This window comes from Sphaerodactylus townsendi, linkage group LG07 (assembly GCF_021028975.2).
Source record: "Sphaerodactylus townsendi isolate TG3544 linkage group LG07, MPM_Stown_v2.3, whole genome shotgun sequence".
In the NCBI taxonomy this organism is placed as follows: Eukaryota; Metazoa; Chordata; class Lepidosauria; order Squamata; family Sphaerodactylidae; genus Sphaerodactylus; species Sphaerodactylus townsendi.
In genome coordinates, this window is record NC_059431.1 from 39,112,014 (window position 1) to 39,139,935 (window position 27,922).

General features: G+C 40.7%; 1 protein-coding gene across 3 annotated transcripts in view; it reads left to right on the forward strand.

Annotated features, from left to right (window-relative positions):
* RASGRF2 (Ras protein specific guanine nucleotide releasing factor 2) overlaps positions 1-27,922 on the forward strand; it is a 116,470-nt gene that overhangs the window by 78,984 nt on the left and 9,564 nt on the right. For all 3 annotated transcript variants that reach the window (XM_048503312.1, XM_048503311.1, XM_048503313.1), the window contains exons 18-23: positions 5,915-6,021; positions 16,411-16,523; positions 19,408-19,468; positions 21,010-21,113; positions 24,072-24,156; positions 25,444-25,641. In XM_048503312.1, the coding sequence (XP_048359269.1) occupies positions 5,915-6,021; positions 16,411-16,523; positions 19,408-19,468; positions 21,010-21,113; positions 24,072-24,156; positions 25,444-25,641 (668 nt within the window). The remainder of the gene's footprint in view (positions 1-5,914; positions 6,022-16,410; positions 16,524-19,407; positions 19,469-21,009; positions 21,114-24,071; positions 24,157-25,443; positions 25,642-27,922) is intronic.

Consider the following 27,922-nt stretch of genomic DNA (forward strand, 5'->3'; position numbering starts at 1 on the left):
CAGCTTGTTTAACTTTTTAAGACAAAAATTGTTTTACAAGTGGCAATATTTGTAAATTATACAATCCCTTTTCTTAAAGTTTCTGAAGCATGACAAAAAATAGATAAATCTATGCTTTATACTTACAGCCTAATGAAAACAAGACAAAAATGGGCAGGGAGAAGGATATAAGAATAATTTTCATTTAATAGCACTACACAGCAAGTTTGTAGAGCCAATAGACTGGAGGAAACAAAAACAAAAGACCACTCTCATTCCATCATCTAGATTGGATCTCTGATCTAAAGTAGATCTAAAATAGATCATTGAAGAAGAATCAAAAGGAAAAGCAGACAGTGAAACTGATACTTTTTGAAGCAAATCAAGATTTGCAGAACCATTTGTAAGACGAATCCTGCTTTCATAAACTATTGTTTCAACAGACCATGTTTTGGATCTTGTGATTTGCAGAACTACAGATCTTTCCCATCCCCCCCCCCCCCCGCCCAGTAGTCCTTCCCAACCCCATAAAAAGTTATTCCTGAAGTTTCAGGATTTGTGTGTTCTCTGAGTGAATCTGGAGGCTGTTGGTGGGGAGGGGGGGAAGCATAACACACTCTCTTCTTCTCTGTCAGCAGAACTTTGAGAAAGGTCCCTGACCATCAGAGCCTTTTGCTGGTGGATCACTGGTTCCAACTACCTAGTTACATGTAATGTCTGAACTGTTAATACTGTAGTTTACACATGCTTATTTATTCAAGTGTAACAATTCATAATTTACTTGGTGCTCCACAAGGCATCTCTTTAAACCTTTCTCTTCATACAAAGGAATCTCAGGCCTAAATAAGTGAAGCAAAGTGATGAAATTATAATTAGCAAAATAAAAGTTTCATATGCTATTTTCTGAGCGTCATTCAGTTTCTTTTGTGACCAGCAATTACTGATTAGAAATTATTGATATCATTACACAGTTCTCTGGTATCATGTTTCTGTTTTGCTTTTTTGGCACAAGTACTATAATTGCAGTAACTATGGCCGTTTCTGCACGGCCAGGAGGCGCCCCCACGCCGGCAGGAGTTCTGCCGGCGTGGGGGCGGGAGCCTGCTCGCACGCAAACGTGCGAGCAGGCGAAGGGGAGGCTGGCAGGCGGCAGGCGGCTCCGCACGGAGCCGCCTCTGCGCCCTCCCCACTCGCGGTGTCCTCCTGCATTAAGCCTGCGAGGCGTGCAGCCCCGCCCACGCTGCCCTCCGACCCCTGGAGGTCGGAGGACGGTGTGGCGAACTCGACGCTTCGCAGGCTAATGCAGGAGGACACCGTGATGAAGCGAGACAGACAGCGTCTTCCTGGCGGCGTGGTTCGCACCGCGCCGCAGGGAAGACGCTCCCTCCCCAACAACAACCCTTTAAAGGGTTGTTGTTTAGGGCGGCTTGACGCCGCCCTGGGGGGAGGGAAGAAGAGTCAGGTCGCCACTGCTGCGTTGCAGCAGCGGTGCCTGTGCGAACGGCGGCCTGGGGGCGCCTTTTTTGGCGCCCCCAGGCCGTCATAAATGGGCCGTGCGGAAGCGGCCTCTATGACACTGTTTGCACAAAACAGCACAAATGTATTCTTGGACTAGAATCTTGTGAATATATTGAACATTTTCTTGTTTGCACAAAACAGCACAAATGTATTCTTGGAATAGAATCTTGTGAATATATTGAACATTTTCTTGATTGGCACATTTTCTTGATTGAACATTTTCTTGATTTTCTTGATTGGTAATTTAACATGTTACTGCCAAGTGAATCCAAAGAATTAATTTTCTGAGCATGTGAGATTATACTGCAGTTTACAGATTAATGTTTTTCAATGTTAATGTTTTCCAACATACAACCAAATGAGATGCCATAATGTTTAAAAATGTATTACATATTTTGAGCTGATATCACCATATCACCACATTTCAAAGAGGAGGAAAGCTATATCCATTTTATTTTAGTATAGGTTTTGAGATTCCTTTTCGACAATAAACTCTAGACACTAAAATGCTGAATATTTAATGTAAACTACAGTATTATACATTCCCTGTGAGGTTCACCTGGTGCCTTACAGCTGGTCTATTAGTGGCCACGTGTTTGGTTTAGAGCAAGTAAAACACTTTAAATACCTTCTCAACTGGCATTTTGATATTCAGCACCCCAAAATGTAAATCCTACAGTAAGATATGGTGAGCTCCCAGTACATGCTTATCAGCATAACAATTCAGCAAAGGTTTCCCAATGTTATACACAGATCCAGTCTTTACATGAGTCTTCTAAAGGTAGAGGTGCAGAATGTCTTCTGCTGTGGTCTATTTTTTCTCTTCTTTCTCATAATGACTAGTTTAAAACAGCTTGATGTGTTGTAAATGTACCATACAGTGCCCTCAGGTGGGGATAGGGCATTGTTCCTTTTAAACCAATGACTGCATTGCCATCCTTGGTTTAAAATGAATAATGAGGATTTATTGTAGAGCAACAGCAATTGATATTGTCAAGTCTTGTATTAAACTAGATTTTATTATTTATTATTATTTTATTAATTATATTTCATAGACCAACCAATCCCCAAAGGGCTCTGGGCGGTGTACATCAATAAAACAATACAATGATATACAATAAATATAAATTAAAACAAGAAATACAATTTATTAAACATTTAAAACCCTAAAATCATCACTACAGCAGCATCAGAAAAAGTGATGGCATCCAATCCTAAGGCTGGGAGGGGACTAGCAATGCCAGAGATGGTATAAAATATAATAGCAAAGGCAAGCCGGAGATGGTATAAAGTATAATACAGGGCGGGGGGGGGGGGGGCTTCAAGATAAGATAAAAATGTGATTGATAGAGCTTCCTGTCATTATGAAGAAAAAATTACCACTTTTGTGTTTTTTTTCTTCATTTATATCCCTCCATTCTCTCCAATGGGGATCCAAAGCAACTGACGTTGTCCTCCTCACCTCCATTTTATCATTACAACCACCCTGTGATTAAGTTGGGGTAAGAACATGTCACTGCCCCAAGGACACTCAGCAAACTTCCATTCCACTTGTACCTGTGGCCCCTTCTTAGGCCCCTTCTGCACAGGGCAATAAATGTGGGCTAATCATGGTATAAAACCCATGTTGGGTGGGAACTTCACACATATCCCACTCCTAATGTGAGTCCGCTCCACGTTCCCCCCCCACACCTGGGTTTTTCAAGAATCGCACTATCAGTGGTTCTTTAGTTTTAATGTGGATTGCAGCCGTAGACAAGCAAATTGCTTCCCCCAGGAAGCACGTTACTTGGCTGCGCTTCCCTTTTTTCCCCAGTCCCCGCCTCTTTGCTGTGTAGCTACGGAGGGGCATAGAGTAGCAGCATGACTGTGGAGGTCCATGCCTGGCTGGCTTGGTAACTACGCAGTGGAGGGAGGGAGGTAGAAAAAAACCTGCGCCTCTGTGCAGAGTCAGAGCAAGGGAAAACTGCAACTGGGGCGTGAGCACATCCTGTGCCCCTGCTGCAGCATCGCTCACTCCCACCACGCCCTGGAACGCCCCTGCCCCACTCCCACCATGGCCCTGCCATGCCTCTGCCACTGCTCCACTTGGGGCGTCACCCCACCCTGTGGATGCTATGCCACTGCCCACTGTGTGAAGGCATGATGGCAACCCACACTGGCTCCACGGGCTCCGTTCGCTGCCTGCACCGAGGCATGTGAACGGCCCAAGGGCAACACGGGTTGCTTAACCCCGACTGCAAACCACTGTACTTTGCCCATGTGTGGAAGGGGCCAAAGTCTCACACTCTCCACATTACAAAGCCCAGCATTACATTGGCTTTTTTATGCAGGGTCAATTCCTCAGATTTTGTTTCTGTTACTAGAAGTGGGCGGGGGGAAATGTGAGAGCTATGCCAACTGGCAGAAACCAACGTGTGCAGATAATCTTTGATTCCCATAACTTCTTATAGAGATAATCTGATGGAAGTCTCACTGTCCATGAGCAGAGAGTATACTGGTAGGCTTTTCTGATTCAATGTGTTTTAAGGCTTTTATTTGTTCAGAAGTTGTGTTTTATGGACAGTTCTCAGGTGCATATTGTCCTTATTTGCAGGACATTGGCTGAAGCTACATGGTAAAGTTTCTCCTCCTATCAAAAATGCAGGAGTTGTTCCCAATCTAGGATCTGATACAGCTGTGCAATCTGGGTTTGTTTGTTTGTTTGGTGAGAATTAAATGCTTCCATGTATCAAGCATTATTGTCTTGGTCTTGGAATTTCCCCTCTGATGACTTTTCATTTGTCATTTCTATATTTATCGTATTTTACCTTTTTGTATGACATTTATTTATCATATTTAACCCAGAAGATTATCTTTTCTTGACTATCTGGGGTGCCAATAATAGGCAAAGGATTAATTTATTTCAGTCTGTGTATGAATTTTACACTCATGAACATTATTCTTTCCCCCCTTTCAATATTCACGAACTCTGTGATGAATTTGAATAGGCTTCTATTTTTGTTCCTAAATCAAGAGCTGTTTTGAATTTAACAGAACTGTTGCTTAGCAATTCTGTCAACGGATTGGGTATATGCTCTCCTTCAAACTAAGGCAATCCTCTCACCATGCAACAAATTTTATGCAGGAACATTGTTTTTAAATTGGTAATTATTGATAAAATGGTCCTTCCCTTGTTAATAATAGATTGGATCTAGCAACCATAAGTAGCACAATGCTCGTGAAATGGGTCTTTGCTGCCTTCTGTATCTTCTCAGAAAACATTTCTGAGGGACTGCACCAATGTGTGGAAGGAGAGTTTCAGTGAGGAATTTAACATCTTAATGGTGTATGAGAGAAGAACACAATTTATATTCCGGTATATGCATTCCAAACTGTAATGATGGCAGTTTTGTTTTTTTAAGTCTGATACCATAGGCAATTAAAATTTGGCCCTCATCTGTGATATTTCTGCAAAGTTCTTTGCTGACAAATTTTTCTCAACCATTCCAACATGGAGGCCAAGTTGAGGGCAGATCTGATATTTGAGGTGTCAGAAGCACATGCCTGTTCTTTGTTTTGTATAACTTCATTCAGTTTGATCTTGCCTATGGATGCTGACATGTTCTTGGGTAATGTGAGGGCCACAATTTGTGCTGTGCACCCATGGCCATCCTCACTTTTGAAGTCATGCCCGAAAAAGGTATTAGAACCATTAGCGAAAATCATCAGCTTTTCCTGATTGAGAAGACTCTCCTAAGACCTTTAAAGGAGGCTGTTATTAGACCTCTACTCAAAAATGGGTAATTACAGGCCAATCTCCAATTTTACAGACTGTGATAGAATGTGGAGTGGTAGAACATCTCCAGGGGTTTCTAAACAACACTCCATGGTTCTAACTTGAGTGACATGATGTTGCTTCCAGATAGTCTCAGCAGTGAAGTCATGGCACACACACTGCTAGTTTCTACCCCTTGTCCCCACCCCACAAGCACAGCAGCCCAAAAAGGCATGACCTGGTGACCCAAATGGACTTAGAAGGTTGAACTTTTAAATAATACCAAACATATAATACCCAGTAAAGAACAAATTACCAAGTTAATACAGAGCAAAAAGATTAGCTAGATAAGTGAATATTTATTTAGTGTGGGGTTTCTCATTGAGAGGAGTAGAATAAAATATTGGACAGAGTGGATTATTTTTCGTGGCAGGAAAGAACAAATTCCATCTGACAGAATGATTGTGCAAAAATGGTTATGCAAAAATAAATTATGAGTCTTCTGGGGAATAGTGCCCCATGTTTCTTGTTCTATCTTTTTTGAAAAACTTGTGTGGGTCACCTAAAACTAGACATACCCTGAAAATTTTCTAGTTAATTTCCTTATACCTTTTTCTTCGGTATAATTATTTAACCATAATTATCTGTTTAATTACATAGGATTTAATAACACTGAAAGAACATGTGATAAAGAGTTCATAATACGCCGAGCAGCCACCAATCGTGTTCTGAATGTCCTTCGCCACTGGGTCTCAAAACATTCTCAGGTATTTTCATATTACAGTTTTCCAGAAAATTTTCTATTGTGGAAGAAATGTGCTTCTTTTGCATTGCTGATTTTAGTAGTATGTAATTATGAGATTCATATGCTAAATTGTACATCTTTGTAATATGAAAAGTATAAGCTTTACAAGGCTGCATTAGTAACATTCTCTTTTTTTGTGACTATAAGAAAAAAAGGATGCTTAATTGTCACGATTAAACTGATATGAAAAGTATGTGACTTCTTCCTGAGAAGTTCATATAGGGATATGAAGACCCAGAGCTTGACTCAACATAGTTGTATGTTTCGTTTGGAATTCCTGAATAGATCTGAGGAATAATAAAGTTTATTGTAAGAATGCTGCTCCATCGTTTTGTAATCTTTTTGTGTAAATAGCACTTGAAGTCCTTCATCCATTTTCCTTACAAAATGACAGTGTGTCAAGCTTATTTATCGCAAGCACGTCAAACATTGTTTTACCCTATATGAAAATTAATGTAGGCATGTGGTTATTCTCTGTTCAAAAGTGAATAATATTTAAGTTACTGCATGAGGGAGTTCATTTACCACCAAATTTTTGCATCTTGGTAACAATGATTGGAGTTGGTATAAAATAAATGTTAGCATATTTTTTATCTGCCCCTCCATAAAGGAGCACAGGGTGGTACATATATAGTTTTCCCATTGTTCATTGTGAGGCTAGGTTCCATTGTGATGTGGAATGACTGTCCTAAGGTTAATGACAGAGTGTGGTTTTGAACCCGGGTCTCCTAGATCCAATTCTGACATTCTAACCACATCAACACGGTAATTCTTGTGACCTGAGCTAATGCCTACATTGTGTCCAGTACAAATGTTGTATCTGCCATGCTGAAGTATTTTTTCGGCCTTGTCTTAGGTAAGTAATATTTGAATTGGGTTTGTTTTCTTATGTAGTAGGTATCTTGAGAAGACAAGTGATGTTTTTACAGTTATTAAAATGTATATCATAATTTATGTTTATGCATTTTAATATGAGAAAACTTTATTCAAAAACATGTCCTCTGTTCAGTAGGATTTTAATTCCATGTGAACGTGTATTGGGTTGCAACCATCATGGATCATGCTATGTTTGACTTAATGTATGAAAGGCATAGGGTGGTTGGTGGGATGGAGGTATATTATATACTCCATTCTGAGTTAATTAGAAGAAGGGCAAGGTAAAAATATGTATACATATGTGAGCATCAGGAAATGGGAGATTGCTCCAATGGCTGCTGCAATATTGAAGGGGCCCCTGAGGTGAATTTACATTTCTTAATGGGAAAGAAAGAGGAAGCAGATCCATGGCTGCCAAGTTCCCACTGCAGATGAGGAATTCCCAGCTCCTGTTTCCTATCGCCATTCCAGTTTAAATAATCAATGGCAGTCAAAGGCATGACATCACTTCTGGAGAAAACCTGGAAATGAAGTCAGTCCACTCTAGAAATCACTGGAAACTCTGTCATTTCCAATGGTTCCTAGAGTAAACCTATGCTACTTGTGGGCTATCCCTGGAAGTGACACAATGCTGTCAGGGCCCCCCAGATTCCTACACCCTCAACAGGTTGCAGGTCTGTCAGTCTTAGATGAGAAAGCAGAGCATAGATATCTAACAATCCTAAGAACTGTGCTCTGTTCCCTGCCCCATAGGTTCATCCCATTAGGAAAAGATCCTTTCCGAACCTCCTGACATGGCATAACTCTGTGGTGATCTCACTTTTTGTAGTGAGAGCAGATGATCCCAGATTAGTGGTGAGTCGTCTTCTAGGATGTAAGCCTCAAACAGTTTTCAACTATATCACCCATTCTGTGACCAACTGTGAACTGCTTATTTGATAAAATCTGTCGCTGTGAATAATCAATTCAAATAAGATAACCCAATACCACCATGTAAACAGCAACAAACGTCTTTTATTTTACTACACAGATGAACACAAATTAATCAAATTAAAAGAACTGCATTGTTTGATTTTTCTGCAGCTCTTCAGAAAAAGTGTGTCCTTTTCAAACTACAAACCAGTACACGGTTTATCAGGCTAATCATACTTGGTACACTGAAGTCATTTTCAGCAAACCTGATAGTCAATGGTCCATCAGTGCTCTGGATTTTCTTTTTAAAGTAATGTCATTAATCACTTTAATTCAGAAAACATATAAAAAGATTTTTAAAACAGCAGTAGAAACTATTAAATAATAATCCCTATTGTTTAGATAGCTCTTTTAAGTAGCAGTGAGCAGCAGTGGTGTAGTGGTTAAGAGCAGGTGTACTCTAATCTGAAGGGACCGGGTTTGATTCCCCGCTCTTCTGTTTGAGCTGTGGAGGCTTATCTGGGGAATTCAGATTAGCCTGTGCACTCCAACACACGCCAGCTGGGTGACATTGGGCTAGTCATAGCTTTTTGGAGCTCTCTCAGCCCTACCTACCTCACAGGGTGTTTGTTGTCGGGGGGGGGGAGGAAAAGGAGATTGTCAGCCCCTTTGAGTCTCCTTATAGGAGGGAAAGGGGGGATATTAATCCAACTCTTCTTCTTCTTCTTCTTATGACATTTGTATGGTATTTCTCAAGTTATGAGAAAATTTTATGAGCATAGTTTGACAACTATACAGTGCAATCCTATCTATCTATATATAAAGTTAACCATCCGTTTGTTGGTGACTCCCTAACGCCGAAACGGCTAGAAGGATCGCCCCCAAATTTTCACATAACGTCCCTCTCTGTTGCGGGCAGGTAATCGGACCTTCAAATCACCAAAAGTCCGTACCTGAGCCAGGTAAAACTTCTTTTTCCTGGTGCACCAGGCCATGAAGCTGCCTCTGTTTAACTGTCACCCTTAGAATGTTCGTGCAGCCTGTCTGTCTGTGGCCAGAGGGCTTGGTATGAGGGCTTAGAATGTTCGTGCAGATGGGCAGAGATGAGCAGTGAAAACAGTAAATAGGTAATACTGTTAGGTAATATGACTGGAAGTGAAACACATACACACTTTGCCGTGTGAGACGTCAGGTGGGGTTCCTCCCCCACACACATGCAGGTAACTTTCACTCTCTGTGCCTCACCCACTACTACCGCACAACACACATACTCTCATCCACATCCAGCTCATCCTCACACACCTCACTCTGCCCTCCTTCACATCCAACCACCACTAACCCACTTCCTCACCCATATTCGCCACAGCTCTCTTTTACTAAAAGCAAGCTGGAGTTTGCCTTTTTCTTCTAAGAAAATCCACGGGGTGGGGGCGAACCAACCCTACTGCCTCTGCTTCTTTTGCACCCAGGGAGCTGGCCTCGATCTGAGCGCCTCACCACCCTGCCTCTGCTGCCTGACTGGGTAGCCTCCTTGCCCCAGTTCTGCCTTACCCAAGCCAGGACTGTGCGTGTCAACCAGCCTCATGGACAGCGGGATTCGCACTCTGGACAGTTCCGTTGTGGAATGGAAAGGGTTACCTTATACTAAAAATCAAGACAGCACCATATAATAATGTGAATTGAAAAGGGAAAGAGGGATTCCATTTGACCACCCCAAAAGAAGAAGAAGAGGAAGAGGAGGAGGAGGAGGACCTTCATGGACATCTGTGTGGGTTGCGAACTGTGATGAGAAGGACAATTGCCACAGCAACGTGTGGCCGGGGCCCGCTAGTGAATATCTAATCATAAACAGGTGTCCTGTAGGGTTTCTTCCCAGTTAAGTGCAAAAGATTGCAGGTAAAACTGCCGCTGGTTGGATTAGCAGAGCTAGCAGTCTCCTGGTTTTTGCCTGCAGTTAAATGAAGTGAATAGATTCTTTCATATTATTCACTCAAAGCCAAGGACAGATCAGCTATATTCCATTTGTAAACCATGATGTATTCTCTGACGTCTATCACTATCTGTTTCAATTCGGGTTAAGTTTAAGGTAATACAGTGATATAAATTGATTATGATTCACTCTGGATTTGGTTCTGAATTAGCCATACTAGGAATTACGATTGTGGAATGCAATAAATATTATAGACAATAAATTATCCATTCAGATATAATGAAAAAAACTCTGTTTAGTGACAAGATGATCTAGGAAGTCCTTATGTTCTTTCCCACCCCCTATCCTACTCTCACACTCTCACAAGATTAGAGACTTCCTGCTTTGGAAGAAACCAGTTTGTTGTGACTTCTGAATTGGTTTATTGTGGTTTGTTTCTTGCCTGGAAACCAAGAGTAAGAGCCATCTGAATTCTTGCTCTGATGGACATTCACCTCCATCAGGCATCAAATACCTTGTGCGTTATCAGCCAAGGATTGAATTTATGAGATAACAAAACAACCTTTATTATGCATTGGAGGTAAAAAGCTTAAAATAAATTCAGAGGCGTAAGGGGGCAAAATGGTGCCTGGGGCAAAATGGTGCCCCCTGCCCCACACCCTTACCTTAGTTCCTCTCTCCTGCAGCCTGGTGGGAACTACACTTCCCAGTAGCAAGGTCTCCTGGGTAGTGTAGTTTTCACCAGGCTGCAGGAGAGAGGAACTTCCTGATGGGAAGAGAGAGAAGCTAAGGGGCAGGAGAGAGGAACTAAAGTAAGTGGGGGGGCATGGGGGGTGGCGGGGGGAAGGGGTCGGGGGGACAATTTTCTGCCTCCAACGGTGCATGCCTGGTGCACGGCACAATCCCCCTCCCCCTTATAGCTCCGTCACTGGATAAATTAAGGTCACACACAGGTTGAGCGCTGATATTTGGTTAGCCCTGAAGGGCAGGAGGGCCATTCTGGACTTTTGCCCGTGGTCCCAGAATTATCAAGACTGCCACTGCTAACTCATCAGTTTAACTAAACATATCTCCAAGTTATTGTATGTTTATTACGGTATGGCAAATATTACCTTTTTAAAAAAAGTTTGAAGTTTGAAGTGTGTGTCACAAAGAAGCCTAAAATCAAAGCTGTGAAAGAGAAAGAAAAATGAAAAGAACATCTTGTCAATAAATGTGAAAACTAACTGCATTGCTGCATAGCAACAGCCTTCTTAACATTTATTTGCTCAACACCAGATGTTTCTGTGGTTTAAAATGTTGTTGTATGAGAAATGTATAGCTTCTCAAAGCATAATTCTCAAATGTTCTATTGTTATAGTACCCTGGTATCAGAAGAGCTCATTATTCAATGATAAAAGTATATATTTGTTCCCAAAGACAGGACATTATAGATAAATTTATTGTCCTTACTTTGTACCAAATAATAAAATCAACAAATTACTACATTATGTCCTCACACAAGTTTTTATCATCATATAAAAGGTTAGTGGAGATATGAGTCTAATATTAACTTGAATTTCTTAAATAGTACTAGTGTGCTATTAGAATGTTATACTAGGATCTGAGAGACACCTACGTTTGAATCTCTACTGTGCCATGGAAGCTTGCTGGGTGACCAGTCACATGCAGTATAACCTACCTCACAGGGTGTTGTGAGGATAAAATGGAAGAAAGGACAATTATTTAAGTCACGTTGGGTCCCCATTGGGAAGAAATGGTAGTATAAATGAAGGTAGTAAATAAATAATAATTTACATCATCATTTTCCTTTAACACAACAGCTTTAATTTTAATGTATCTACTTACTATAAGAATGAATGTTAGCTGGCACCAAATGGTTGATTTCCTCTGATGCCATTGTCCCCTGGATACTGATGCTTAAATGTTATCATGATACAGTGGGAAGGGAAAATGAACGAAGCAGCAAAATGACTTCAATGACCTTACATACTCAGCTGGTATCGTCAGTACAGCTTCTGAGAAACCCACGTTCAAATCCCTATTCAGCCATGGAGTAACTGGACCAATTACTCTCTCAGCCTAATCTGCCTGAAAGGGTTGTTCTGAAGGCAGAATGGAAAAGGAGAAAAGGAGTGTATGCTGCACAGAAGTTAGGGTTGCCATCCTCTAGGTGGGGCCTGGAGATTCTGAGAATTACAGCTGTTCTTCAGTCTACAAAGATCAGTTCCCCTAGGGAAAATTGCAGCTTTTGAAAGTGTACTCTATGGTATTATACTTTGCTAAGGTTTCTCCTGAAACCCTAATCTTCCCATCCCACCAATCTCCAAGAATTTCCCAATCCTATCTGAATTCGCTTGGAGGAAGGGTGGGCTACAAATGCCACAGACAGACAATACTATATTATAAAGTTAGTGAGTAATTTTAACAGTCAGTCTAATAAATGTTGCCTGTACAGTGTGGGATTTTTTAAAAAAAGAACATGTATAGTTAAGTATAGTCATGCACAGTGGCAGATAGGATGGTGCTCCAAAGGGTTATCACTACTGCCCAGAGGATTAATGGCTGCCTTTTCCCCTCTTTGGAAGAACTTTATAATTCCCACTGCCTAAAGAAAGTTCAGAATATTCTGAAGGACCCGTCTCATCCAGCATACTTTCTTTTTGAAATGTTACCATCTGGCAGACGATATAGGATTATAAAAACAAGGACAAATAGGCTTAGAGGTAGCTTCTATTCTAAGCTGTGGCTATGCTGAATTCCATGATTTTGTGTTGATGTGTTTGGGGCTGTGCAGGGATGGGTGGAGGAAGGGGAGTGCGGGGATGGGGTGTGAGGTCTAAAATAGTGTGCATCGGGGAATGCTTGTAAATTTTGTTGTGCGGTCACAATGACAATAAATGCTTCTTATCTTCTTATAATGTACTACAAGTAAAGAAATGCTCATTTCTGATTTTGCCTCTGGGGTGAATTCTCTTAAGTGGGACTAAACAAGTCAGTCTGTACTCTCATTCCCTCCAGTCTTCAATAAGAAAAATATATTCCACGGAGAATTGTTTTAACGTATTACAGTGTAGTATATATGAAGGGACTGAGAATTCTAAATGCTTATTTTATCATTATTATTTTATAATTGACTATGTAACTGAATTCAAGAATTCCCTTCTTTTTTCCAGTCTTTTTAAAAGGGAAGAAACCTTCTCACTTGGCAGAAATTAGTTTTTCAATCCAACCCGTAATAAAACTGGTATTTATATAGTGCCTTAGATGTTCAGAGCCCAGTTTCGCCAAGGCAGTTAGGGCTTGGGAACTAAACAGGGTCAGCCATCATTGAACATGCCTTGTATTTTGCTAGGGTGACTTTGTCAGTACTTGGATAGAAGTCCACCAAGGAAGTCTGGGGTTGCTATCTGGAGGAAGGCAATAGTAAACCATCTCTGCCTCCCTCTTGCCTTGAACACTTCATTGCTGGGCTCACCATCTGTTGGTTGTGACTTGATGGCATATTCTTAGATGTTCAAAGTGGTGCTGGAAAGTGCCGTCAAGTCTCAACCCACATATGGCCACACTGTAGAATTTTCTAGGCAAGAGGTGGCTTGCCATTACCTGTCTCTAGTTTGTGATCCTGGACTTCATTGGTGGTCTTTCATCCAGCTACTGAGGAGGGTTGACTCTGCTTAGCTTGCAAGATCTGACAAGATTGGACTAGCCTGGGCCATTCAGGCTAGGTTGGTATTCAAAGTGATACCCATTATTATCTTAGAGTTCTCAACTGTAGAAAGCAATTGTCTGTACAGGCAACAGTTTGTAGTCTTGGTATATTGTAGGACTTTTACCAGAAAGCTTGGCGCAAAGGATAGCAAAAAGCAGATTTGCTTAGCTGAAGAAGGCAGTAAAAAACAAAATTAAAATTGATAGAATTAAGTGTAATAGTGTGTGTATGTCCCAACTGTACAGTCAAAATAAATGTACAAGAGTTTCAAGAACTTTGCAAATAACTATTGTTTCAGTTACTATGGAAACAGATGCTGAATTGCTACCCACATGATAGCAAACAAATCCCTATAAAAAGGAACTGCAGTATGTATACTGGAAAGATGAAGCTTTCTAGTTTAAAACCTTTATCTAAACATCTGTGCTGAAATAAAATGCAAATTATTCGAATTAGTGTTTCTCAGTGACTCCAAACATGAAGGATATTTTAAATATGTGTATTTACTTTAACCCTTCCCTTTTTTGCTACCACAACATTTAACCATTAGCAATATTCCTAATTCCTCTAAACAAAAAAATATTTAAAAATTGAGCAAACAGAATCTTATACAAGTTGAAGTTATAAACAAAGCATCTGATGTATGCTCAAATGATTTGAGACTAAGATATATTCATTATGTTGGAGCAAATTAATTTCTCGGCATATGATTACAAAAAGCTTTAAGAAAAATTGTAATTACTGCTTGTAGAACTACAAAGGATTTTGGGTTAGCGTACTAAAAGCAAATTCAGTATTGCTAGATAATGGCATACATTCAAATCATGCCGCAGAAGGCCATTGCTTTCACATCCTGCATGTGAGCTCCCAAAGGCACCTGGTGGGCCACTGCGAGTAGCAGAGAGCTGGACTAGATGGACTCTGGTCTGATCCAGCTGGCTTGTTCTTATGTTCTTATGATGAAAATGCATAGAAATCTGAACAGCCTCCCTCCCCCTCTCCCATCTTCTATGTGTATTGCTGGAGGTTTTTAAGTGTTGCTTTTTAATGGATTAAGTGGTTTTATTATCATCGGGGGTATATTTATGGGATTTTGATATATTGGAATGTTGTGGGATTTCCAGGCTGTATGGCTGTGTTCCAGTAGCATTTACTCCCAACGTTTTGCCTGCATCTGTAACTGGCATCTTCAGAAGATCTATTGGGATCTATTGTTTTAAACTATGTATTTATATGTTGGATGCCGCCCTGACTTTGCAAGGGGAAGGGCAGCATATAAATGGAATACAATGAAATAAATAAAAATAAGTTAATAAATATTCTATCTACTCTTAATCCCTAAACAATAAATGGCTAAGGGAATGGAATGTCACGATGATGAACCCTCCACCAGTGGTGCAGCAGGAGTCATTGGTGGGTGACATTCCATCCCAACCATGGAGCCCCTCCACCTCTCCCAACCCCCAACAGCCAGCCTAGGCCCACAGAACAGCTGTTCCACAGGTCCCCAGAAACCCTTCTTCCTCCCACACTCATCCCCAACAGCCACCCTGGGGCTGTGGAACAGCTGTTCTGTGAGCACCCAGAAGCCCTCCTGCCCCCCCCCTCACAAGCTAGCCTGGACCTACAGTAGGTGGCAAGCATTGCACCAGGAAAGGGGGGCACTACAGCCCCAGTAAAACCCACTGCAGGGGGGGATGCTTCCTCTTCTACCCTTTGCTAGGGCCCATTGCATCTCCCCCTCAATGGGCTTTGCTGCTAGTACAAATATAATTGCTATAATTCTAGATTGGCTTACTTGGAAACCAGATTCACTGAAATCAGCAGGCAGTTTCTATATAAAATATTTTTGAACTATTTAATATTTTGACTGACCTGAGCTGATCTTCCTGGAGTTGCTGTTTTATTCACAAAATTTAATTGTGCAGAACTAGGTCTACAATTATTCTTATTGTATCAAAGAGATTGTGATTCACCAAACTCTGAAAAATCATTTGAAAACAGATTACATCAAGTGGTATGTTTCTAATCTGGATACAGTTTTCTGTATGACTAGCTCAGCATTTCAAAATAATTGAAAATTAATTTTTTTGTACCATGTTTAAAAATGTTGGAGTCAATTATCCATAGTTAGCATACCTATCATGTTGGAATTTAGCTCCTGCTGAACGCATATTTGTAATGTGTATTTTAAAACAACCTACGCATATATATAAACTAAAAATATAAAACACAAAGTAAGTAAAGTCTTGTTTTATACAATACCTCCATAAGGAAGTTGGACATACCTGCAATTATTTGTACATTATTCATAGAGATCAAGTCAAGTTTGCTTCTGCGTAGTATAAGAAACAACTGACCATACAATCTTAAGTAGGATCATACTGTGTCACTGTGTTTAGAAAGTCTAACTTCTAGTATTGTTCTAAATCTTACATTAAATAATATTTGACATAATCTTTAGTACTGAAGTATAAGCAGTGAAGTGATGATTACGCTCCCCACTACAGTTATGATTCTTATTCCTTGCTACTGAATAGTGTGATGGTTTGTTCCCAAGCCATCTCATTGGCTGCCCCAGCCCTATGGAATGGCCAGCCAAAAGAAGCAGAGCGATTTAATGACAGCTTTCAGGAAGGACTGTAACATTTAGCTGACTTGGGATCAGTCGGTTTTTGAATTAGACTTGAACTGGTCTTTCTTCTTTGACTGGTCTTGTACATGCAATTAGATTTATTTTTATAATCGAATTATGTAATGTTGATGATGTTACTATTTTATTATTGTTTTAAGATTGTTTTAAGCAGTCTTGAGTTTTATGGAAAAGCGGGGAATAAATATTTTACACAACCCAGAATAAATCCAGCTACAGAGAATAATAAACATAACTGCTTCATTTGGAATCCTTTTTCTTTTTGTAGGATTTTGAGCTATATAATGAACTGAAAATGAATGTTCTAAATCTTCTAGAGGAAGTTTTGAGAGACCCTGACCTTTTGCCACAAGAAAGAAAGGCCACAGCAAATATACTGAGGTAAAGAGACTAGAATGAATTAGTTAATATTATGAACAAAGAAAATAGCCTTCTTTCAATCATTGCCTCTTTCTATTCCCAGAGTCTTGGACTTCTGCCTTGGAGCCTTCACCAAGGGACGCATACCATAAGATTATACAAACATATTTGTTACCCCAGCTTCCTTCAGAACTGTTATGCAATTTTGATGACAGATGGGCAGCGCATCCTTAGGACCTCTGTGGTTCCTGTGGTTAGTTACATGAGGGGAAGCCACACAGGCCAGGGACCAAACAAAATAATCCTGCAGCAGAGATGCACAGGCACTCATACTGCCTGCATCCACAGCAAGAGCTGTGGAAGTCACAGGGGTGTGATGGTATGACTGTGATGAGTAGGGGAAAACCAGCCAACCACACAGCAGCATATGGAGAGTTTGCCCCAGACACATGAGGAGAGGGGTGGGGAGGGGTGGGCCCACACTGTGCTGGGCCATGCCCATAGTCGTGGAGTTGACTAACATATTCTTGTGCCATGCAATTGGCATCTGGCCTGCCTGGGCATGGATCAGGGTTTATATTGGCTGTTGGTGGCCAGCATTGGCTGTGGCAGGGGTGGTAGAGGTTCAGCAGGGAGCTGATGGGATTCATTGGCTTCCTGGGGTCTTCAGGGACATGGCAGCTAACAGGAATTTGGTTTTCCTGGCCTTAATAAAAGCCTGTGTTTTACGTCATAGTTTTTGCTGGCATAACTCTGTGCTGCTGCTAGGGGAAATTCCTTGGCTGGAGTGGCTTGGGGAGGTGAATAACTTGCCATTCGCTGAGCCCACCCTATTCCCTGCCAGTGTAGGAGATTGTGCCAGTGATGCTTTTGTGGTTGGGGGTGGGGCACACTATGTTGTTGTCACATTAGCACACAGCAACACACAGCATTGCTGTGACACTCTTCTAACATATCTTGGGAATATACCAGCAAACTGGGTGGTTAACTTCCTGAGCACTTTGAAGAATTATACTGTCTTCCTGAGCACTCAGAATTATACTGTCAATGACGAAGGACAAGAAAAAGAGGCTTGAAGTCACTAACACTGCCATCCTCAGCAGAGTTATATTGTTCTAACACTGTTGAAGCTAAACAAGCTTAGAATACTGTTACTCTGCATAGGATTACGCTGTAAATCACTCCTGTAACTCCAAATAGTTTCTCACACCAAGCAATTAGTAGTAACCAGCTGCTGTGTGACACTGTAGAATATAGCAAGCACCTTCCAGTATATTTCTTTCCACCATGGCCTCTCTGAAAGCCTGTATAAACCTGTATGTTCATTTAGGCCACCTTTTAGAACCTCTTCTCTTGATACTTCCATCTTTAAAAATTAGGCAGGGTGTCTGCCGGTGATAGTGCTATACAGAAGTTCAGTAGCTATTCAGAAGCACATATAGGAAAGTGTCTTGCCTCTTGGTGTATTGTAACCTCTATCTGTGGGTTCTGTGGGGCAGAACTTGGAAGGAGTTGCAAAGAACTAAATTTAAAACAAAATGGTTTACTTCCTTAACAAACAACACTTTTAACATTAACATTTAACATTAACAATTTACAGTCCTTTTAGGTTGCATTTCAAGTCCTTATATTTACAATCTACTGATAATGCCAAGTCCAATTCTTCCTGCTGGTTGTTGGCTTATGAAGACTTCAGAGGCTTGGTGAATGGGATCTAAGATGATGAAGGTCCCCAAAAGAACTCCCATCAACTACATACACAGCAAGCCCTGAAACAATACATTCTAACATTTACAATGTAGCAAAAATAAACAACTCCCTTCCCACTAGTTCCCAACAACTTTGCAGTTACCTTAAACAAGGTGTTAAGAGCTTATAAAGAATGAAATCAAGGTCCCAGCCTGGTAGCCTTGCTTCGTCCAACTTCACCAGTTTTTGCAGCCTTCTGCTGCTTTGAGTCTCCACCCCTTTCTGGGTCAACCCATTTCTGAACATAGGGGTTACAGTATCATCACTGGTGTTCCTGTGTTCATCCAAATAGCTGTAGAGAGTATTTAGCGTTGTTCATATGCTTTCCTCAATGTCTGGAGAGGCTATGTGATTTGTCCCTCTACGTGCTTACTCTGAATTCACTTTTGAGCCTTTTCGGTGTTAGCACCCCATCATTGGAATGGCCTCACAGAGATGTCTGTCTAGTGAACACATTTTTATTTTTCAAGCATCAGATGGACATTTTTGTTCGCTTGTGCCTCCTGTTGAATTTTGCTGATTTTTTGTTGTCATTTTGCTGTTGGTCTGTTAAAGATTTACTATAGTGTGATTGGCATTCTTAGTAAAGTTTTACAGTTGTGGAGATATGTGGGTGTAAATTTTGTGAACTGCCTTGAACAAACTTGGAAGAAAAATAAATTTTTTTAAACAAACTGGCTTTCCCATCCCAGTTGAATGGGTTGTTATGTGTTTAGTTTCATACACTTTAAAGCAGGGCTGCAGCAACAGAAAAAGCAGAGCACTCGCTTTCTGCCTTTGAGTGGGGTTCATTACACAGAGTTTGGTGTGACAGTTATTCAGTGTGCTTTTTGGTAAAGTCTCTGAAAGCTGGTTTAATCAGTATCTTCATGTAATGAAGTTGCAGGCTTTCTCACTGATTACCAGTCTAATTAATCAGTCTTCAAGACTGTCATTGTAGAACTTTTTCTTTATGTATGTTATCCTGTACTTTATGCCATACACACTCATTTGTAAAAAATTATTATTAGTAATAAATAATTTTAATAACCTTATAGGCAGCAATTGTAAAACTTAGCAGTTTGCTTTCAGAATTCCTATGAACTGACCTCAGTGTTCTCCTGGCTACCAATAAGTTCATAATCTCTATGTGAAATATTTTCTCAACTATTTTTAGGGCACTTTCTCAAGAGGATCAAGATGACACTCACTTAAAAATGGAGGATATATTGCAGATGGTGAGTTCATCTAGATAAGTATAATTGTAAATGACAAGCATAAATAACTAAAATGACATCAGTCTATATAGTAAATCACTGTTCCTTTTCGTATTTGGATTTAGGCAAAGGAATAGTTTGTGTTACAGCAACTGTTGGACACAGATGCAGGATTGTGTGTAATGCCTGGCTTGGTAGCTTTGTAAAATTTGGGGCTTTATGGAGAGCTCACCAATCTGAAGAGCACAGGGTGGGTAAAGCAAGAGCGGTAAAGCTCTTCTCATCATATCTAAAGCAAAGTTTTACCTAGTATTTGAAAGTTATACTCCAGGCCCTGGTCTCAAGGACACGTTGACTGGCCAAAGATTTTATAAAGGAAGGCAGATTGGATCTGTTCAATATCCCTATTCCAGGAATGGATCCAAAGAGGGACACCATATAAGAGTTGAACGCAAGCCTTAGCATTGAAAACCTTCAGTGCAGCAGGAAGGAATCCATGGCCCTTGTTGAAGAAAATGTGCAGTATGGCCTTAGCAGTGATTTTGCTGGTAGCAATAACACTATTCCTATGAGAGAACCAACCTGCTCTATGATGGAAGTGCAGGCCCAAACATTTAAAGAGCTTAACCTGCTCAATTGATTCACCATTAAGAGACCACCTAGTAGGTTGCTAAGAACCAGAAAATACCAGAATTGTGGACTTTGTATAGTTGATATTGAGGCTGTTGTTACTCAATATTCAGCACGTTGGTCCAAAAGCCGCCTAAGGCCTACCTTTGTGCAGGATAACAAGATCATGTCATCTGCATAAACAGAACAGGGATACTCTGGTTCTTCAAGGTGGGACAATGGGAATACAACTGTTTACATGCAGCGGCCAAGTCATTAAGGAAAAGGTTAAACAATGTTGGAGCCAGATTACAACCCTGTTTTACCCCTCTACAGGAGGTGATTTTATCAGTAAGTTGGCCATCTTGAGTGCAATTTACATGGCAAACTGTATTGCTATGCAGGGCTATTATCAAGAAGAGTAGTCTTTTCTATGCCTAAATGGTTGAGCTTACTTCAAAGGAGATGCCTTGGCACAGAGTCAGGCTGTTTTGAGGTCCAGAAAATCAGTGTAAAGCTTGTTCTTATTTCCCCTTGTGTACTTAGACACTAGGGTGTTCAGGAACAAACAGTGATCAAGGGTTGACTTGCCCTATGCTAACCATTCCACATTGTTGTAAAGTTATGGCTCAATAGTAAACCATTTGCTTTCTGTGTAGTCAGTCTCGGGTTCCATCCTTGGCACCTCCAATTAAAGGGAAACCCTTGGAGAGTCACCACCAGTCAAACTAAACAATACTGACTTTGCTAGACAAATGATCTGACTCAGTGTAAGGCTGTTTAATTTGTTCTCAATAAAATTTTCTTCTTACTCATACGTTCCATAATTTAGGAATATTGAGGTAAGATTAATGTGGCAGTCACAGCTTAATGTGATATGAAAGCAAATCAAATCAGATAAGGAAGAAATGAAATTACTGTTTTTGTTGATTGATTGCTTTTTTTGCTTATAGTTAGAAAGTCCCAAACCGGAATGCTTTGAAACTTTATCAGCCATGGAGCTTGCTGAACAAATAACACTCTTGGATCATATTGTTTTCAGAAGCATACCCTACGAGTAAGTATTTTTTCAGTTATCAAGGTAAAAATGTTTTGTAAATGAACTTTTAATTGCTATAATAATTTACAAAAGCCATAGGCCTAAAAGAGAAATGTATGATAAAGTTGTGTTTGGTGTTACTTGAGATTTATTGTAGATGCACAGGCAATGAATAGTAACAACAAAGTTCTGAATAGTAGCATGACACCTGTATGCCAATATTTTGTGAGTAGGACATAGTCATTTCTTAAACAAGTATTTATTAAAATTGAGCGATATTGAAACAATTCAGGAAAATTCAGATTCGCCTTGATTTGGCTATAAAATTATTGGTATGGCTGAATTAGCCAACTAACCCAATTCTGCTAATTCGGGTTTAGCAGCATTTTTGGCATTTTAAGTATTTTTCATTTTTGGCCAGTAGAAGGGCGCATTTTTAAAGCTAGTGGCACCACAATTTCAGAGTATCTTGAGGAGGCTCTCCTGATGACACCACCCAGGTTTCATAAGGTTTGGTTCAGGGGGTACAAAGTTATGGACCCCCAAAGAGGGTGCCCCATCCCCCATTGTTTCCAATGGGATCTAAAAGGAGAGGGTCCTTTGAGGGTCCATAACTTTGGACTCTCTGAACCAATCTGGACTCTCTGAACCAATGGTGGTATCATCAGGAAAGTCTCATGAAGATACCCTGAAATTATGGTGCCACTAGGTTAAACAATGTGCCCCTGACAGGCACCCCAAAATTTCCCCAGATTTTCTGCTCTGAACTGGCTCTATTGCAGCCAATGGGGAATTTCTGGGTGTGTAAGTAGGGTGCACATTTTTCAAGGTAGAGGCACCAAACTTTCAGGGTGGCTCCAGGAGACACGCCTGACAAGAGCACCCAGGTTTGATGAAGCTTGGTTCATGGGGCTCAATGTTATGGACCCCCAAAAGGGTAGGGCCCATCTCTCACCATCCATCAAAACAAAGTTCACGAAACCTGGGTAGTATCATCAAGAGAGTCTCCTGAAGATACCCTGAAAGTTTGATGCCTCTACATTGAAAATTATGCACCCCACAGACACCCCCAGAAATTCCCCATTGGCTGCTATGGAGCCGGTTCAGAGCACAGAATCTCCCAGGCTCTTCTTCAACAATTTCTATGGTGGGAAAAAAATAAATTGTTTTTTCCCACCATAGACTTCAATGGGACTTGCTCCCTTTAAATCTTTTAAATCCTTGCCTTCTCTCTTTAAATCCTGCATCCCAATCCATGCCAAAAGAACACTTCCCACAAAGGGAGCCCAGAGGGTTTCTTTAAATCCAGCTCCCCTCCCAATTGGGTGGCTTTAAAGAGAGTCTCTGGGCTTCCGTTAAACAACATGGAAAGTGGTTGTGGTGGGTTTTCATGGCTGTGTGGCCGTGGTCTGGTGGATCTTGTTCCTAACATTTCGCCTGCATCTGTGACTTGCATCTTCAGAGGTGTATCACAGAGGGATACACCTCTGTGATACACCTCTGAAGATGCCAGCCACAGATGTCGATGAAATGTTAGGAATAAGATCCACCAGACCACGGCCACACAGCCCAGAAAACCCACCACAACCAGTTGAATCCGGCCGTGAAAGCGTTTGACAAAACATGGAAAGTGTTCTTTCTGTGTGGACTGGGTCACCGGATTTAAAGGCTTGCTTCCTTTAAATCCGGTGTCCCAATCCACGCTGAAAGGAGCACACTTCCCATGTTTTTTAAAGAGAAACCAGAAGGTCTCTTTAAATCCACCCCCTTCAGCATGGATTGGGGGGGGGGTGGATTTAAAGGAACCTTCTGGGCTCCCTTTAAACATCTCCAAATGCATTTGAATGCCAAATTGCTGTTCGGATTTGGGCATTCAAATGGATTCGGTTTGGCTTGCATTCAGGGAGCTTGAATTTGGCCAAATACAAGACGAATTTGCCGAATCAGGCCCGAGTATTTATCAGTTGGCTTAGAGAGGTGAAATGGATATGGTCAAATGCTATATTCCTAATTGGCAAAACCCAGATTCTTTGTATCTGTTGTGGACTGATTGCAACAGATAAATAGTGTTGATTTGCTGTACTCCTTATACCTAATTACCTCTGTACATGTGCTCTCTAATTGAAGTCTCATATTTGGAGCTTTTAAGCCATGTGTCTTTAATATTCATGCTAAAACTGACTTAACCAGCTTTTTCCAGAGGGGTAGCTATGTTTGTCTACTGTAACAAAACAAAAATCCAGTGGCACCTTAAAAACTAACCACATTTATTCCAGTGCAAGCTTTTGAGTTTTGGAGCTTACTTCCTCAGCTGCAAACAACCCCCTCAGACCCTTGTTTTTACCATGAAGAACAAGGGATTAACTCAGACAGTTCATTCATGCTATTAGACCATGACTAGGTGTTCACCCCTGGAGCTTTATCCCATTCCCTTTCACAAATAGTGTTTGTACTCCCCTTCTACCAGCTGGCCACTAATAGAATTGCAATTTGACTGCAGAGTCTCTGGCATAAACATCAGAATGCCCTCCCTAATTCAGCAAGCAGGTGAGCCATTATGAAATTTTTAAAATGTCCCTGCTTCTTTCTTTTCTCCCTTGCCCAGGTCCACCAGAGTAAAATGCTGCAGCTGCAGGGCCAGGGCATTCCAGGGGTGGGGCATGGTGTGGTCAACCTTAGTTGGCCTCCAGAACCTGGTTAGCCTCCGTACGCCAGTGGAGCGTTACAATTTTTGTAATGTATCTCCACTTTCTCCTACAGGGGGTTCTTGAAGGTTTTTAAAAAAACTTTTGAGGCTTTCCGCACCATGGGAAAGTGCCAGAACAGTGCTGTCCCAGTCCGCCTGACAGCTCTGGTTTGGGCTATTTTGTAAATGGGTGTGAGCTTTAACTTGAATTACAGTTATCATTTACCATTCCTTAATTGTACTTTTTGAAAAACTTTTTTCCATCCTTTTGATCTTCCTCATTTTTCCAGAGAGTTTCTTGGGCAAGGCTGGATGAAATTGGATAAAAATGAAAGGACACCTTATATTATGAAAACCAGCCAGCACTTTAACGATGTAAGTGGAATATTGCTTAAGAATATGAGAATACAGAATTATAAATGTCTTGATTTCTTCATAATCAACCATAAACCCAACCAGAACATTACATATTACTGAAGTACTTGCTGGCAATTTAGTAGCAGTTTAAAATGTGCAATATGTGGAATATTGGGTTTGGTTAATCTTGACTAGCCTCCCTGCCTTCCCCTCTCCTCCTGTTCTGTTTGGTACAATTGTTTGTTATGGGGGTCACAGGAGTTTAGATTTAAATTGTTCCATCCTCAGTTGGAATGTTAAGGGCATCATAATGTACAGTATATGTTTTTATTGATGTAATTGTTGGACCCTACTCTGTGCCTACTCTGTCAGGGACAGCAGGATATAAATCAAATAAATAAATAAAGTGACATCCCGGAAACCACACAACATTCCAGTGACAAATTTTTGTTAATGATTATGTCTTAGATCTCTTGTACTAGTACATTGTTAGACATGCCACATAAGTTCATATTTCTTGGACATACAAAGTTCAGCAGCCCATAATGCCCATCTTCAAAGAGAGATAATTATATCTGCTGTATTCTTCTCTAGCTCAGATAGTTTGTCCAAGCTTCTTTCCTCCTTCTACCACTCTCCAGTTTATCTGCTGCCCCTATTGCAGAAGGAGACAGCAGGCCCATCTTTGTGAGAGTAAGAGGAATTCAGCCTTCCCTTTCTCTTCACTCCTGTGGTGACTGGTGCACTCTGGGATGTAGCTCCCATCTAATGTGAAACACTCTGGGAGTTGCTCTTCTCAAAGTGAACTGGGCTTGTGCATGCTGTGCCTCCCAGGCACCTCTGAGGGCAGGAGAGTGGCAGGAAGAATCTTGTGTATATCTGCAAGTAAATTGGGGTGGAGGTTTGATATACACAAAATTCCATAGGTTTCCAAGTGTTTGGAATCATGATTGGGATAACCAGGTCTAATTGTAAACTTGGCAAATAGTTCCTCTGTCTGAGGCTGATATGGCTGTTACTTACGTTTAGTCACTACCTTTAATATGCAACTGGAAGCCATGGTCAGCAGCAACATTTCTGATGTTATCAACATCCTATGAATATTCTGAATTTGTTATCTTTTTACTTTGTTATCTTAATCTTCTTACTTTGGCTTTATTTTCTCTGGCCCTTTTTGCAATCTTTGTTTTTTCAGCCTTACATGAAAAAGATCCAAATTCTGTTGTTTATGTGGCTTAATTCTATATATTTACATACTTTAAATACAATGATCATTTAAATACAAGGATTATTGTTTCCATACAGATGAGCAACCTTGTAGCCTCCCAAATTATGAATTATACAGATGTTGGTTCACGCGCTAATGCAATTGAGAAATGGGTGGCCGTGGCAGACATCTGCCGATGTTTGCACAACTATAATGGTGTGCTTGAAATCACGTCAGCCTTGAACAGAAGTGCAGTCTACAGACTGAAGAAAACCTGGGCTAAGATTTCTAAACAGGTCAGTAATCTATATTTGTTGATTTATTTCACCTATATGTTAAGGGCTTTTTATTACCAAAGGTAGTCATTTGTGGCTTGTTAAAACTCAAGATGCTTTTAAACGCATTACTAGAAAATCAAGGACAGGGCCAGCCTTGCAGGGAGGCAGTGTGAAGCATTAATGACACTTCCCAAAAGGTGCAGCTTTTTCCTGCTCCTGATTTGCATCTTTTTGAGTTATTCAAAATATTATGCTTTCAGTGGTTTGCTTGCCCCCCCCCCCCCCCCACTGCAGAAGCATTCTTGCTAAGTACAGGCTCAGCATCAGTGTTGAGGAAGGACGACAAGGAAAGACAGCACACAAACAGAGCTTGCTTTGCTATGAGACAACCAAAGCACTACATTATGCAATTTCTTTTATTTTTATTAATTTATGTTATTTATATGCCTTTCTCAATGCGTGTTGTTTTTCTTAAAGTGATTGGTCGTTGTACCATCTTTGATTGTTTATAACTAAAAAAGATACAAATTGAACAGTTTGCCTGCCCCTCCATTTCAAATCATCTGCAGCTTTCCAGAACAACCTCAGTTTGAAAAGGGTGAGAAAGAGAACTGAGCACAAGCCACAAAGGAGGCCAAAGGGCACAGGGCAGAGGAACAAGGGCCTAAGGAATAAGGACCAGGTGTGCCACATCCTTGAATATCCTCTGATGTCTAGCAGTGCATTTGTAATGGTGTAGAATTTTTTTAGTCCTCAGCACTCTTCCAGACTCTTTTCTGTCACACCACCACCTCTCTTTTTATCTGCCCATCTCAGCAGTTGGCCACATCTAATTTTCTGGTTACCATTCCCAAGTAATTTTTTTGCTGTTATGGTTTTGTTCTGCCAGCCACCCATCCTGGCCGTCAGAACTGCTTTTGCAATCATGTGAGAGCTCTGCTTTGTGGGAAAAGACTGAGTAGAGGAAGGCTTCTGATTGGATTGATTCCTATGCGCTGCTGCAGGACTCTTATCCAGCTTTTTCTGCTTCCCCTCCAAAATGCTGTACTTTTAGTCACAGTGTGCATGACACTGACACACCCTTGGGCAAAAATAGTCTCCCTCTGCCTGCTACACAATTCTGCCTGGGCTTTTTTCTTTCTATCCTTCTTGGAGATGTCTCTGAAATAGCAGAGATAAACATATGGCAAGAATAAAAGACTATTAGAATAGGAGCTTCTACCACTGATGTACCATGCAGTCCTTGGGATACTAACAGTAGATACTGATAGTAGTATCCTCCTCCTCGGGATACTAACATTTACAGTGCAATCCAGAACAGAGTTACTTCAATCTAACCCTACTGAAGTCAATGGGCTTAGACTGGAGTAAATGTTCGGGATTGCACTGTAAATGTTTTCTTACTCTTTCTCTCTCTCTCCTCCCCCCACCCCATGGAACTCCTTCCATTCCTTAGTGTGCCTAGGCTCATTCTGCAAACAACACTTCATAGACAGACAGACAGACAGACAGACCTGCTTTCTTAGCTATTTAAAATTTGGCAGGGAAGACAACTTGAGCGAGCAATACTATATCTGAAAGTCATGTCCCAACTGGATAGCAAAGACAGAGGTGTCATCCTTAAATTATATGCTTCCTATTGGAATAAGGTTCCCGGTGAAACCAATGGTAAAATGAATGAATTTAATAACAAATATAATGAAAATGAATAAATCTTTTTTAAAAAATAAACAAAAATGGAACTGCATATTCTCTTTTTAAAATCTCTTATGCAATGAAGAAAGAGTTCTGAAAAACAATGTAATTGACTTGGTTTTTGAATATAGATTTCCATTGTCATATTCTGGAAGCTTCCTTGAACTTTGAATAAGGTGGAACATACAAATAAATAAGTAAACCTTTTTGATTAACCATAAAAGCATATCTGATGGGCATATTGACTGAAGTCAAATCCAGTATATATATGATGCTGACTGTGCACAGAAAAGTTATCCGTGTAAGTGGCCCATCAAGCTGTTGCCTCATGTACATGACTTTACATATGACAGCCTACTCGTTGTTGCATGTGGGTAGGCATGCAACATTATCAAATCAGCCGCACTTATTTCAAAGCCAGAGTAAATCAGTGTGCTTCCAGTCTCAACATATGGATTAGCAATGTATAGATTAGCATCCTATAGTGCTTAGAATGTTTACATGAGCACGTTTTTTGCCCATGGGTTCCATAATACTTGAATTGGCCTCAAATATGCACTTAGGTTTAGTTAAGATATTAGTTCCACTATGATTTAGAAAACAA